This window comes from Petaurus breviceps, unplaced genomic scaffold, assembly GCF_028583685.1.
Source record: "Petaurus breviceps papuanus isolate PSGF00001 unplaced genomic scaffold, PetGlider_PUasm1.0 151, whole genome shotgun sequence".
Lineage (NCBI taxonomy): Eukaryota > Metazoa > Chordata > Mammalia > Diprotodontia > Petauridae > Petaurus > Petaurus breviceps.
In genome coordinates, this window is record NW_027185712.1 from 6,953,037 (window position 1) to 6,968,890 (window position 15,854).

The 15,854-nt window shown below is 34.9% G+C and overlaps 1 protein-coding gene across 4 annotated transcripts in view; it reads right to left on the bottom strand.

Annotated features, from left to right (window-relative positions):
* The window catches only part of PIK3C3 (phosphatidylinositol 3-kinase catalytic subunit type 3), a 188,709-nt gene that overhangs the window by 87,543 nt on the left and 85,312 nt on the right, over positions 1 to 15,854 (bottom strand). For all 4 annotated transcript variants that reach the window (XM_069075552.1, XM_069075536.1, XM_069075528.1 and 1 more), the window contains 3 exons: positions 12,533 to 12,597; positions 8,468 to 8,552; positions 1,634 to 1,708 (listed from right to left, as the gene is read on the bottom strand). In XM_069075552.1, the coding sequence (XP_068931653.1) occupies positions 1,634 to 1,708; positions 8,468 to 8,552; positions 12,533 to 12,597 (225 nt within the window). The remainder of the gene's footprint in view (positions 1 to 1,633; positions 1,709 to 8,467; positions 8,553 to 12,532; positions 12,598 to 15,854) is intronic.

A 15,854-nucleotide genomic window follows, 5' to 3' on the forward strand; every position in this document is an offset into this window, starting at 1 on the left:
ACTTGCAAGTATTCAACACTGCAAAGTAGTCTTATCAAGAACAAAGACTGAGTACTACCGACCACTCTGAGTTCTCCAAGTTTGTAACCTGGATTTGGGTCTGAGCAAGAGTAGACTGCTGACAGATTCTGTCCCTATGAAGCTGTTTCAAAGTGGCAGAATTGTAGGCTTCGCTTTGGTCAAGGTTCCTGCCCTGGTTATTCTTCTGTAGGCAGGGTTAGATGCTAGAAGTAAGACCCTGCTCTAAGCTGGGATCTAAGTCACACTGCTTCTACTAATTTCTGAGCTTCCTTTTTATACTGTCCAGGGCATCCAAATATGGGAATATAAACAAACACCAATCCACTGAGGAGGTCCCATTCTCAGTCTGCCCTGGGTCTGTGACCTGGAAAGGGGTAGTTGGTGACAGAAATGCCAGTTCACACTTGTCCCTTTATCAGTGGCTTCAGACGGGTCCAATGGAGCCTTGTCATGGATGTGGGACCTCTTTTTGTCCTGGTGCACAGCCTCTCCCTGTGCACTGGAGGGCTCTGTACAGAGTATGATCCTGCCCCAAACCAGATCCTAGTGTCCCCAGACATTCCTGTTTGCCTTCCTATGCTAAGCTGGGGTATGACTCACTGTGATTTTTTTCCCCCTGAATTTTTCCATCAGGATTCAGTCTGGTGCATTTTAAGATGTGTTTGGAGCTCAATACATTGCTTCCTATCACTCTGCCACTTTGGTTCTACCTTCTATATACTCTTGTAACCTTTTAAAATTAGCCTTTGTAATTTTAACAAGACTAAAGTCTATAATACTATAACAGTGGACTTCCTTAGTATCTAAGTTTTAAAGGGGTTGTTTGTTTGTTTTTTAAGATAGCACTACCATGAATATGGCACACAAGCTCATAAGTAGAACAAAACTAATGTTTTACTGATAATATTACTTATATTATTACCAATATTAGTAATATTACTAATAATATTATTTTCAGTGTCAGATATTGATTTATAACTATAGTTCATGGAAATCAACAGTCTTTCCATACTTATGCTGGTTGAATTACACTTAAAAGTATTGTGCCAATGTGTACAGTTACCAAAATTTAAGCGAGACCATGAAAAAAGAATGTGTCCAGAGCAAGACTAGCAGGATTGTACAGTCCTTTTTATACATTTGGAAATTATGTGATATGAAAAAGAGCTAAGGGGGTTAGAGTTGTTTAACGATTAGTAAAAGAAACTTCAATGAGGCATAAATGTGTTTAAAAAGGAAGATGTTTTTTTCTTTTATGCTGGAGAGAAAAAAAGAGGAAAAACGGGTGAAAGAGAAGACTCAATATCATTTAAGAACTAATTCTTTAACAACTGGTGCCATACATTAAGAACTGAGTAAGCAGTTCTATGACATAATGAAGTTGAAGGATAAGCAAATACAACAGACTAGAGATTTCTCTATTAGATGGAAGGCTGAACTAAAAGGCCATTAAGTTATCAGTTATTATGGTTTGTGCTTTAAATAAGCAGTGATCCCATTAACCAAAATTAACCAATGATTCTGTATAGGAGAACCTCTTCTATACACTTTGTACAAATTTGCTCTTTTCCTAAGTTAAATCATGAATACATCAATAGCCTTGATTCATTACCTGTTTTTGTGAGTAAAAGGTTGTCCAAATGCCTGTCTCCAACTCCAAGGATATATGTAATCACACAATAGCCAGCTGCAATGACAATTCAAAAGGCAAATTACTAAAAACAAAGTCAGAATCTGTAAATGCAATTTATGCTATTATGATGACAATATAGTTATTACTATCCTGCCTCCAACACTTACTGTGTAACCATGGGCAAGTCATCTAACTACTTTTTAAGCTCAGTACAATTTAAACTAATTTATTTTATAATTATATATGTAATTATATATATATATAATTACATATATAATTAAATTTATAATAAATTTAAGCTAAATTCAACAATTATAATATGTGGAGTACCTACCTTGCCAGGTCATTCTGTGGACAAAATTATATAATGTATATAAAGTATTTGAAAAACTAAAAGTACTACATAAATGCCAGTGGTTATTATTACTACTACTGTAATTTTTTTAATACCACAAAAGTACCATTTGGAAATAAGCAGAATCTCTGTATTTGCAACAAAGATATGATTTTGCAAAATTATAGAACTGCTGAAAGGTTAAATCACATATCGGGAAATGTAATTATAAACTATGCCTGTGTTATATTTCAATATAGATACAATTTAAAACACCCTAAAAAGCAAAAAGTATCCACAGAAATACAAAAGATAAAGTTACCATCCTGATAAGATCGCAGGGACTGTTATCTGCTAAGATTACAGAGATGGCTGAAGAGCTTTTTCTTTAAATTGTGAATCTTCTGAACTGACAGCAGGTGGGAAAATAGATGCACTTATTTTAGTGGTAATGGCTTTTAAGCACCATTGCTATGAACTCCTTCTAACCCATTAAGAAAAGTGACATGATAAGGGTTAGAAAGTCTGGATATAGTTTCCTTTGTTGTTTTTTTTTTCCTTCCTTTTGTGCTTTTGTGTTTCTTCCACTGCTAAGAAAGAATTTGAAAAACTAGAATTTGAAACTGACAGTGAATTAAAGATGCAACTCATCTTTTGTAACTTTTATCATCTATATCAGTATTCCCTATGACTAAAATAACAATAATTATAAACTATAATCAGATTCTTTTAACACTATTTCTGCAAATCTTCAAATCAGTTCTGCCCAAATGCAAGAAACCTTAAAAATGAACGGATGTGTCAATATGCTTTAAGAAAGAGTCTATGAGAAAATTCAAGTTATGATATAGTATAATAATATACCCTTCCTCTCACATGAAACTTATTGAACAATAATATTTACTAGATAATGGGCTTTGAAAACTTAGAAAATGAATCAGTTCAAACTGATCTGTATGTAAACAGCGATTTGTATAGTCACTGTTTATTCCCTTTTATATGGAATTCTGCAGTTCCCAAAGAACTTTTAGATACATGATTTCACACACCTTACAATTATGCCTGAGGCAAGCAAGACAATGACTGCTATCCACTTTATACAAGAGGAAACTGGACCAAAAAAGGAGAAGGGATTTACTGAAAGTCACAAAGATTCTAAGCCTCAGGTCACTGTTTTTTCTACTACATCACTACTAATTGTGCTGAATAGTTTGTTGTATGTGGGAGGATCTGCCCATAGAGAAAGAAGTGATATTATTTGAAAATTTAAAAACACATTGGCATCTAGGCAGATCAAGGTTGCCTAGTGATATATGTGTGTATGTATATGTATGCATGTAAGTACATGCATGTGTATGTATACATGTGTATAGGTGTGTATGGGTATATACATATATATGTATGTATATGTATAGATATAGATAAATATATAGAAACAGAGATAGAAATATCTCTATTTCTGTCTCTATAATTAGATGGTACAGTGGATAAAAAACTAGGATTGGAGTTAAGAAGACTCACTTTCCTGAGTTCCAATATGGCCTGACACTTATTAGCTGTGTGATCCTGGGCTAGTCACTTAACCTTGCTTGCCTTGGTTTCCTCATCTGTAAAATGATCTGGAGAAGCAAATGGCAGTTATCTCAGCCAAGAAAATCTCAAAAGGGACCACAAAGAGTTAGGACACAATTGAAAAATAACTAAACAATAACAAACATATAGATATCTCCTTATAAAAAGGTTTTCTATCTCTGTCTTTAGAGAGACTTGCATATCTCTCTACAGATAAAAGGAAAGAGAGGGAGAGGGAAAGGGAGAGAGAAAGAGAGGAGAGGGGGAGAGAGAGGAAGAAAGAGAGAACCGGGAGAGAGGGGGGAGATAGAAAAAGAGACAGAGAGAGAGACAGAGAGACAGAGAGAGAAGGGGGGGGAGAAAGCTTTCATTTTGTTTTTGAAACATACATACCAATTGTTTTCTTGGCCTTCAAGAAGTTCACTACAGAAGATAAGTTTTAATCCAATAAAGCTGCCAAAGCTCAAAACATTTTTGCAATTCTTCTGTAGTCACTTCCATAGACGGTTTATGAATTACACAAGAAAATCAGTCCTACTTCCTAACAGTTATTCCTAACAGATTTAGACTGAGTTTGCTCAACTACCTTTTATTAAAGAAAACTTAGTTCAGAAAGTCTTTTAGCTCTCTTGAAAAAGGTCAAATTAACCCTCCATGGATTTGTTACTATTGATATAATACAAAAGGATATATGTCAGGTTTTAAAAGCAATTTCAAGTAAATATTTTTAAAAAAGTTTTGAGCAACAATTACTGCCCTCCTAAGCTAACTAGTTTAAATGAAAAAACACCCCTTAAATTTGGGTATTTTGTTTAAAAAAAGAAGTCAATCACACTAGTTTGGTCATAGCTCATACACTAAATAAATGCCATATTTAAGTTATGTATAAGTTAAAAGACAAATATATTTAATATTCAAGAGTTTAAAATTTTAAGCTTAGGAATGTTGTAGTGGGAAAGAACAACATCTTGATTTACTAGGAAGAGCCTGGTAATTGAATAGGCAGTGTCTAGAACATTCTAGAGACAGAACAGATGTAGGCAACAGATTCAAGGAAAGAACTGAACAATTTTAAAGGGATATATGTCAGGAAACAAAGAATGCAAAGGATTTAAGTTAGTCCTAGAAATTCTGTTCATCTACCATGCATATACCTTTTGATCAGAGGGATTATTGTTTTTGTAAATGACTTGTCAATAAAATAAAGCCTACAGAGTGTTGTTACTGTTTTAAAATTAGTACTCTAAACACTCTGATTAAGGCTGATGAGAGCTCACTTAGGTAGATTTAGTACGTGACTGACTGGACACAAAGAATAGTGATTAATGGGTTGATGACAAGTTAGAAGGAGATGTCAAGTGTAAAATGACAGGGCTCTTTTCTTGGTTCTTTTTTGCTATCAGTGATAGGGATGAAGGCCTAGATGTCATGCTTACCCAGTTTAGAGATGATACAAGGCTAGAGGTAATAGGTAACAGAGATGATAAAACTTAGCTTCATAAAGTCTTCAAAAGGTTCATTTAGCTTTTGAGGTTCATGTTAACAAGAATGAAGTTAATAGAGATTAGAGTAATGTTTAAGACTGGCATGCAAAAAAGTAAATTGGACAAAAAATTGGAAAGGAAGACATATGGTTGGAAAGCAGTTTATGTTCAAAGGACTTGGGAACTTAGTATCAATAAATAATAGTGCAGTCAAAAAAGCTAATGTAAAATTAGCTTCTTATAGAAGGCAGGAGTCAGTCCCATTGTAAGGTCCTTTTTAGACCACATTCTGTGTACTGTATTAAATACTGAATGCCATAAGAATTAAGAGCATAAATGAGCTAAAACAGGGTTAGAGAAGGAATACCATGATGATGAGAACAACCCAATGATGGTGATAGGTGATGGGGATGTTTAGTCTAGGGAAAAGATGATTTCCATATATCTGAAGGAATTCAAATTGCTCTGAAATTGCTCTGCTTGGGCCCAAGAGGAATGATTTAGGACCAATAGGTATGAGCTACAGGAAGGGAGATTTCTGTTCTATTTGAGAAGAAAAATATCCTGGGCTGAACAAAAACGGAAAAGACCCTTCTAGAGGTTCCTTGACACTGGAGATTTTCAGGTGTAGGATGGATAAACAATGGAATATTCCATAGGGAAAATTCAGTGTTCTGATAAGCAAATGTTTCTAATATGGGGTTTACTAAACTACAAAGTATCTTTCCAAAGGTAGAAAGATTTTTTGGAGGGGGGGGGAATCTATGAATGTGAACAGAAAAAAAGCTACATTTTTATTTCAATATAATGGCTTTCCTTTATAATCATAGATTTTTTTTTAAAGTATTATTCGGGGGGCAGCCAGGTGGCGCAGTGAGTAAGAGCATCAGCCCTGGCGTCGGGAGACCCAGGATCGGTTCTGGCCTCAGATACTAGGCACCCACACAAAAATAACTGGCCGTATAACCTTGAGCAAGTTACTTAACCCCAATTGCTTAAAAAAAAAGAAAAAAAAGTATTATTCTGACAAGGGGTCTAAAAGTTTTATTGGACTGTCAAAGGATTCCATGACATGAAAAAAGACTAAAAGCTCATAATACAGAAGTTTTACTTCTTATGCTCCTTCTAATTTTAAGATTCTATGATTATATATGCAATTATTAAAGATTAATTTAAAAAGACTAAGGGAGAAGAAAATTTTTTTTCTAGAAGAATTTCGAAAATTAGAGGTTCCTAAGAAATCAGAAATTATGTTTTTGAGATAGGACACCGAACATAAAATATTAAAAATTTATTTCTTGGGGCAGCTAGGTGGTGCAGTGAATAGAGCACCAGCCCTGGAGTCAGGAAGACCTGAGTTCAAATCCAGCCTCAGATACTTAACACTTACTAGCTGTGTGACCTTGGGTAAGTCACTTAACTCCAACTTCCCTCCAAAAAGCAAAAAAAACACCACTTTATTTCTTTTGTAAATGAAAAAAGTAAACAAGAGACACAATCCCCCACTCTAAATCAACGTCATATTTCCTTAAGCAGGTAGATACATGGGTAGATTTTAAATTTCCTGTACCAGGTTCTTGCCCATTACAAATTACAAACACTTGTTTTTCTCATTTATAACACCAAGGGGTTAGATTACTTCAATGATGCTGTGAATTCTTGCCTTTGAATAAACTAATAAACCATTTAATAGATTTAATGTTGCATTACCACTCCAAATGCCACCAAACTCAGTATGGTACACTAGATTATTTCACACTACTCTAAGAGATACCAAAAATACTAGGTAGAATAAAATAATAAAAAAAAAAAAGGTCAATCACCATATTTGTTATCCAGTGATAAGAAAATATATAATTTCAAAGTCTAATAATTTCAAAGGACTAAGATCTAATTTGAATGCCACTAGTTTTAATAATTTTAATTATTACATTATGACACCAAAAGGCATACAATTTTATTTCATATATCTCTGGGGAGAATGAGCCATTATATAAATACATAATAGTAAATGTCCAGAGTACATGAGTGGCATTCTATTCAATTACTTTACCGAGGAAGATGTAATATCAGTTTTCAGTGAATATTTATGAGGAATGACACATTAAGGAAGAAAATTCACCATTATTAAATATGTTAAAATTATGAGAATATTAATAATTACTTTGAAGTTTAGGATGATAAAATTATTGCTTTTAAGACAGTATATACTAGAAGATGTGCTAAGGTATTTTGAAGCTTTTTCTTTTCTTTTCTTTACCAGACCTATGATTTCAACAGTGAAGAAACTCTCAGTGAAGAGACTTTCAACCTATGTATATTGGCAATTATTCTGCATATAGGAGTATTTAAGAGTCAATTGCATCACAGAAAAGTTAATACTGGGTCACATACACAAAAAGTGTCAGAAATGGAACGTGTACCCTGGCCTTCCTGACCATAAAGCTAATGTCTCTAAATCATATGCATTTGAACAAAGGAAATATAATCTATCCACATGATTTTCTCCTACTTTAAAAGATAATTTGCATTTAGGATTAGGCTAATTATTTACAATTCTGGGTTTCTTCTTAGTGAAGCCTAGAGTTAATAATTCCTTTTTCAAAACAACTAGTGAATTCTGTTTATAATACAAGAATACAGCCTACAATAACACATCTAGAATTCTGAGATGCTGATCCCTAGAAAGCAACCTAATCACTGAACACTTATTCTAAAATATGTTGGGAGGTTTTCTGGAAAATAAGTCTTTGATATTTAGGAGTCCTCCAGAACTCAAGTTAATTCTAACGAAGTAACAAAAACATTCAATCCCAAGGGATATTTGCTGAATATGAAAATGATTTCACTTATCTAAGAGGTTTATGGGTCCTTTTTAGTTAAAAATTCCCCACCAGGAAGCCTTGTCTTCTTTCTCTTAGGGACAAACTTGTTAAATTAGATTTGTTGCAGTTATAACTGAGTTCAAGTAATAGACTGCAAAATGGGTCATCAGATCGCAGAGTCCTCTTTCCTAAAATATTTAATCTATTGGATAATCATAGGAATTAGGCTTCTATATAATAAATGAGGCTGCAGAATAGATCCTTGAACATTTTCTCCAGCAAACATCACATTCACAAAGAATTAAATTAAATTAATGCTGTGTTATTATTGTCTTGGCAAAATACAAAGGCTCTTTTTCACCACTGTTCACAAGCATCATAAAAGATGCTTTGGTGCTTTGTTTTTGTTCCTACAATCCCATGCAGCATTTAAGATTTAACATGCTCTAAAACGGTATGGATGTGGCGACATCACCTCAGAAAAAATGTTATTTATATCAATAATGCATATGAATGTCATTATTTCCTAAGACCAAAGGGATAGCTTACTTGTCTATATTTAAGAACATCAGTATAAAGTAATAACTTTAAGACTTACCACAGCTTTTAACATAAGTATCCATCACTTCAGCACTTATTCCATTAGGTCCATTCTCACTTGGGGCATATCTTCTAAAAAAGTTCTGAAAGGACATTATTTACATAATTATTCAACACAATCCTGAAACAAATGAAGGATACAACATCAAAAATGTAAAGAATTTTTTTTTAAATGAGCAAAGAGGATTTGGTTTTAACGTTATCATACTGAGACAACAGAATGGACACTCCTCAGGATCTGGTCTTCCTATTTAGAGGACTGTCAAGACTAAACATAAGAATATATGTGCTGGTACAACCACACCATGAGAAAACAATAACCATGGCAAAGCAAAGTAAATTATGTTTTAGTGCTATACGTCTCATCCTATTTTCTCTCTTTGTTTTATTATTCTCTGCAATATGAACATTGAATTTTAAAATTACCTTTTAAGTAGAAATACACTGAAATGTTTTTGCTTTTAAAAAAAATCAATAAAATGAAACCTAAATACAAAAATAATAAAAATGCTAAATTTTAGCAGTTAAAAAAAGGAATCACATGAGCAATTAATAAGACTGAAGACTTCCAAAAAACCACCACATTTCTGATCTGTTCATGCTTCCCTCAATGCAGAATTCTTATACCATCTTTGAGGTCCAATCATTACCCACATATAAAATCTTAAAACTTGTCAATTTATTCTAAATACCACATTCTATACTTTTTTTTTTAATGACAAATTGCTTAGCACAGTTCCTCATCAAATTCAGGTTTTATAGTTCACATCATGTGAAAGAAACAGCTGATATTCTGAGCACAGGGACTCTCCCCACTAATGCAACTCCATACACTTAAACTCAAGCCTTCTTGATTCTAAATCCAACACTCTTAATCAATATGACATGCTGCCTCCAATCACATAATCAAATAAAATATTTATTATTTATCCTACCTCCTTTTCAGTTTACTGTGGTGAAAAGAAAAATGGACTAGGATTCAGCAAACCTGGGTTCTGTTTAGGCAAGTTATACCCTGGACCTGCATTTCCTTACCTACAAAATTAGAGTATTAGAATAGATGATATCTAAGGTCAGCAATCACTATATCTCTCAAATTCTAGGTTTCTGGAACCACAAAGTTAACACCCTCATAATAATCCTTAAAAAAATATTATTCATTTTAAACTTAAATACAAAAGGAGAAAAGAAAAAAAAGCCATTTCACATACAAAGAAGATAAGAGGGGATTCAAAATAAAACAGTAAGTTTCCATTTCAAGAAAACCTTTGTAATAAGTACTACACATTGTTTTCAAAGCTGCTCAGCTCTTTTCTATGCTTCCTTCTAGGTTTTCTCTTGTTCTCTGCTGTGGACTTTTTATTTCCCTGCCTCTTGCCCCCTGTCCAAGAGAAGGCTAAAATTAAATGCAAACATCTACATAATTTGTACATATCTATAAACAAACATACACACACATATGCATACATGTACTATGCATATTTCTATTTAGCAGTTCTTTCTTTGGAGGTGGATAGCATCTTCCTTCATATGTCCAAGTCTATCTGTTTTTCTAAATCAATCAGCTTATCATTTCTTATAACATAGTAGTATTCCATCACAATCATATAAACATAGCTTGCTTAACCATTCCCCAATTGAAGGGCATCTATCATTTTAGCCAATCTGATAGGTATAAGGTGATATCAAAGTTCTCTAATAAATAATTATTTAGAGCATTTTTTCATAAGATTACATTAGTTTTGATTTCTTCCTCAAAAAACTGCCTGTACATATCCTTTGACCATTTATCAACTGTGGTATGATATGTATTCTTATAATTTTGACAAAAGTTCTTTTATTTGAGAAATGAGACCTGAATGATATTGGTTACACCTATAGTGTAGTTTCCGCTATTTTTTTCTCTTTTAATTAAGTCTATTTTAGCTTTAACTTAGTCTGAGATGATTACTACCCCTGCTCTTTTTTTTACATAATAAATTATACTCCTGTCTTTTATTTTAACTTTTTGTGTAACTTTCACTTTTATTGTTTCCTGAAAATACCAGATTGTTGAATTTCAAATTTTTAATTAATTCTTCTATCCATTTCTATTTTGTGGGTAAATTCATCCCATTTATATTAAAGTTACAATTACTTGTGTATTTCCCTCCCTCCTATTTTTCCTCACTGTCCTTCTCACTCTATTTATCCTATCCCTCCTCACTCATCTAAACTACTTCTACCTCTTGCCCTCCTATTCCTTAATTTACTCATCCCTATAAGAATCCCTCCCTTAAACTCTCCCCCAACTCTCCTCCATAATCTCCCTTTTCCTGCCCCCCATAGTTCTTATCTACATACCTTTCTAAAAGCCTACTCCTTATCCTATCTCCTAGTCACCATTTCTTTCTAAATTTAGAAGGCTCATATCCTCTTTCCAAATAAACATGTTGTTTTCTCTCTTTAACCTCTTTTTGATGAGGGTAAGGTTCCAGCACTACCAGCCCTCCACTCTAACTTATTCTTTCTGTATCATTTCTTCCTTTCATGCCTCATTTGTATGAGATAATTACTCCTTTTTGCCTCTCCCTACAGTTTATTTTTTTTTAGAATTATGCCATCATACATAGTTTAGCCCAAAGCCTTCTTTTAAACTATCCAAATAATGACAACCACAAGATTGATAACATTTTCAAATGTAAGATCTTATTGAGTCCCTTATAATTGATCTTTAATGTTTACCTTATAGTTCTTAATGTTTACCTTATAGTTCTTGATCTTATATATTGAATTTTCCATTAAGTTCTGCTCTTTTTGTTACAAATACCTGAAAGTTTTTCAATGTGTTAAATGTCCGATGTCTTTTTTCATTCAGAACTATACTTAACTTTGCTAGGTAAGGTAACCTTGATCATAACCTCAGTTCTTTTGTGAAATATAGTATTGTAAAACTATTGAAGGACCTATAGTCCTTCAATACAGAAGCTGCTAAAACTTGTGTAATTCTGATTGTTGCTCCATGAATTTTTTTTTTCTTATTGCTTGCAACATTTTCTACTTTATAGCGGAGCTTTAAAATTTGGCTATGATATTCCTGTAAGCTTTCCTCTGGGAAACTCATTCAAGTGGTGATCAGTAGATTTTTTCTGTTTTTATCTCACCTTCCTGTTTTTGTATTTCAGGGCAATTTTCCTTAACAATTTCTTGTATCAAGATTCTTTTTTTGTTCATAACTTTCAGGTAGTGTAACTGTTCCTATTGTCTCCCCTTGATCTGTTTTCAATATCAGTTGTTTTTCTGATGAGATGTTCCACATTCTCTTCTATGTTTTCATTCTTTTAATTTTTATTATTATTTCTTGATGCCTTATAATGTTCTTAGCTTCCCCTTGCCCAATTCTAGTTTTCAAGGAATTATTTTCTTCACTAAGTTTCTGATTCTCTTTTTCCAGTTGGTTAACTTTCTTTTTATAGTTAACTTGATTTTCTTGGATTGCTCTTGTTTTTTTTTTCCCTAATTTCTCCTTGATCTCTCTTAACTAATTTTTAAAATCCTTTTTAAGTTCTTCCAAGAACCCTTTTTGACCATTTAACAGTTTTTCACTGAAAAAGGAGTGTCTTTTTTTAGTTCTATCTACTATTTTCTTCTGAATATGAATCCAAATCTTCTCTATCCCCATAGTAGCTATCTATGGTTGGGTTCTTTCTCCTTTGCTTACTCATTTTAGTTTTATTTTATTTTTTATAGCTATTAGTATACAGTAGATTCCAGTCCCAAGGTGTGAAGAATGATGCCCTAGGCTTCAGGGCCTTCTTATTGTTATTTTCTGAGCTCTATCCTTGGGCCCAAACTTAGGCACTCCTCTTCAACCTAAAAGAAAGGTGATCTAAGCTTTTGAAGTATCTGTCAGAAAGGTAAAAGAAAGTTCTAGCAGGTTCAATCAGGTTGAAATGGACTAAAATGAACAAAAATCTCTAATCCACATGCTTACTGGATACAAAAATTGGAGAGGTCTTTATCTTTTATTACATTAATCTGATACTTTACAAAGTAATAGTAGTGAATGAAATAGAAGTAGTACCTGAATACTTCCTTCAGTATCAAGAACTTCAGCAACAGGAACTGACTGAATAAACTGCATGAAGCCTGTAAATATATGAATTACATTAAAAATAGGCATTTACTGAATAATAGAAATAAAAATTTGGCCAGGAAAATACAACAAAGTACTCTTATGTGCACATATAGTTATGAGTGTAATCTGTAGTCTAAAAGGTAAACTCTTAGGATGAATTTTCATGGCATAGTGGAAAAAATACTAACTATATCAGATTACCTGCATGAAAGGTAGAATAAGGCAGCCAATATGGGAATCTGTTTTGCCTGACCATGCATATCTGTTACAAAGGCTTTGTCTTTCTTTCTTTTCCCCCACTCCCATGAAAGACAAAAGAGAGGGAAGAATCACTAAGACATTTTTTCAATACAGATGAAAAAACCAGAAGAAAAACCAGGGGAAAAAAAAAGCTCTTGGTTGCCTTTTTAATATAGTTGAAAAGAAAAGCAAGCTTTACAAACACTGATCTGCAGTTTCATGTACAATCTTTTTCTGCTCTACTATTCATATGAAAATACCTTATTTGGAATTTATTATGCTCAGAATTTTAAAAAATAATGTAAGCCTTTGCAAGAAAGAATTACATCATATGTAATCTATGTATCTTATCATAGTACTTTATCAAATCACTTATCATAGTGCCTAATATATCACTGACTAGGCTTATTGAATAATCCTGAGTTTTAGTTCTCCCCCTTAGTTCTCTGAGGTTTATTCCATTCATCTAATTCCTACTCAAACAAACTGGTCTCCCAGATTCATCAATCATCTTCACTCCATCTCAGCCACCCAAAGGTCTTACATCTCATACCTCGCCAATACTGCACTATCTCCATGATTTCAAACTTTGAAATTTCTATTTCAGATCATTACTTCCTATCCTTTCATTTTTTTCCTCAGTTACATACCTAAACATAATTTCCACTGTCACTAAGACCCATAGTCTTATAGTGTCACTAAGACCCATAGTAACTCCCACTCCTTGAAACTTCTGCTGATTTTGTATTAATTTTCCTTTCTTTAACCTTATGATTGACCAGTTCAAATAAAAATGGTCCTCTACCTTTGAATCCCTTGCACTCTTGTCTTACTGACACTTTGCCCCTGCTCCCTTGCCAAACTCCAACCATTTACTTTTATGTTCCTGATTTGCGCTACCAGAGAAAATCAAGTGACTGTGCCAAGCTATCTAAGGCCCTTCAATGTCTAAACTTTATTATTTCTTAATTAGCTCTCTACTAAATTTCCTATATGTATCAGCAATGCCATATGCACAATGCCTATGGAAATTACAGATATGCTGATATAATTATCCATCACAAAATACATCGTGCTTGCCATATGGGGGAATAAGCTAGAAAATTTATTAAGATACCAAAAGACTGAGTCCCAAAACCAGAAATGAAAGCCATCAGAGTAGTTATGAAATTGGCAGAGGTAGATAAAGTAGAAAGCATCCACATTCTCAAGCCTTTAAAACAGAACAGGCTACCTCAGGCAAAGGTCCTCCTCTCCCCACTCACAGCAACCACCCAGCGTCCAGGAAGCGCACTCCCAGCAGCTCCGGCCCCTGGCAGTCCTCAGCAGGAGTCCTTAGCAGAAATTCTGGCTGACTCAAAAAGGGCTTCACGCTGCTGCTGCCTCTGCTGCTGCCGCCGCCGTCGCCACCACTGCTAGCCACCACAGGAACTCTAGCTTGGCTTCCGCTTCCTCTTGCTCCGCCCCTTCCTGCTACGTTAGCAAGTCCAATGGAGCATGGAAGATCTTTAAATCCCATAACCCTTACACTATACCAAACCATCTCTCCTCAAACCCACTACATCCCTTGTTACTCTTCCTTTTGTAGAAGCAAAAAGAGAAAAACTTCCAAGGGGGCAGAGCCAAGATGGCAAAGTAAAAGCATTGACTCACTTGAGCTCACCCATAAATTCCTTCAGTTACTGCTAAAAAGTGAATCTGAAAAAAATTTTAGAGTGGCAGAATCCACTAAGAGACAGTGTGGCAGATGTCCAGCCCCTGCCAACAACATGGAGAATGCTCAGGTAGGACATGTTGCGCCAGGTCGGGGAGGATAGAGCACTGGTGGAGCACGTGGGCTGCACCAACACAGACCTGACCATAACAGAGCCATAGCAAGCCCAAGCAAACTGATTCACCCACCACAGGGTCAACTCCCAAACCTCTCACCACAGGATGGGCATCTGGCAGAGCTGGATAAGAGACAAGCACAGGGCCTGCAGCAGCAGAAGCCTGGAACTAGCAGCCTACAGTCTAGATGTTTAAAAATCAGACCTGAACTTTCAGAAGCCAAGATGGCAGAGCAAACCATAGTTGTTCTCTTCCCCACCCTTTGACCCTGAGAACCCAGAGAATACTGCCCCAGTGCAAAATCCTGAAATAGTAGAAACAGCAGGTTTGGGAGTCCTAGAGGAAGGGCATGGCTGTGGCTGTGCTGAGGCTGAAGGGCACCAATGCATGTCGGGAGATGTCCCATAGGGAGATCCTGAACCCCAGGGAGGTGGAGTCAGCAAGAGCTAACACCAGAACCCCAAGTGTGACTTCACATAATCAGGGGAATCACCAGACACCAGTGTGGCCGGGGCCACCAGTGGCTGAGCCTGGCTGAGCTCTAGCCCAGGGGCACAGAGGGGGGAAACCTGAAGAAGCCAGACCACTCCTCCCCACATCTATTAAGCTTCAGTGTTACCCTGGAAAACGATGAAAATCCTGGCTTTAGACTCAGTCTAGACACTGAGGCGACAGCACACAAAGCCAATAACCAGGTCCTTAACTCCCAGCCTAAGAGGCGTGGGTCAGAGCCTTCTGTGCCCCAGAAGCAGAGATCCACTTTAAAAGCCAGGAAATAGGCAATCACAATGGGAAAAAAACAAATTGGGAAAAAAAGACTTTAGAATTCTATTATGGTGAAAGGGAAGAGCAAGGTTCACATTCAGAAGAGGTCAGAACTGACATTATAACCTCTAAACGGAATATGAACTGATCTCAAGCCCAAAAAGCATTCTTGGAAGAGTTCAAGAAGGATTTTAAAAGCCAAATTAAAGAGGTAGAAGAAAAACTGACCAATTATTTTAAAAATACAATTGGCAAAATGTAAAAAAATTTCACTGAAGAGAACTCCTTAAAAAGTACAATTATACAAATGAAGGATATTCAAAACCTAACTGGAAAAAATAAATCCCTGAAAGTAAAATCTGGCCTAATGAAAAAGAGATTCAAAAAATAACTAAGGAAAACAATTCTTTAAAAATCAGAATTACACAAGTTG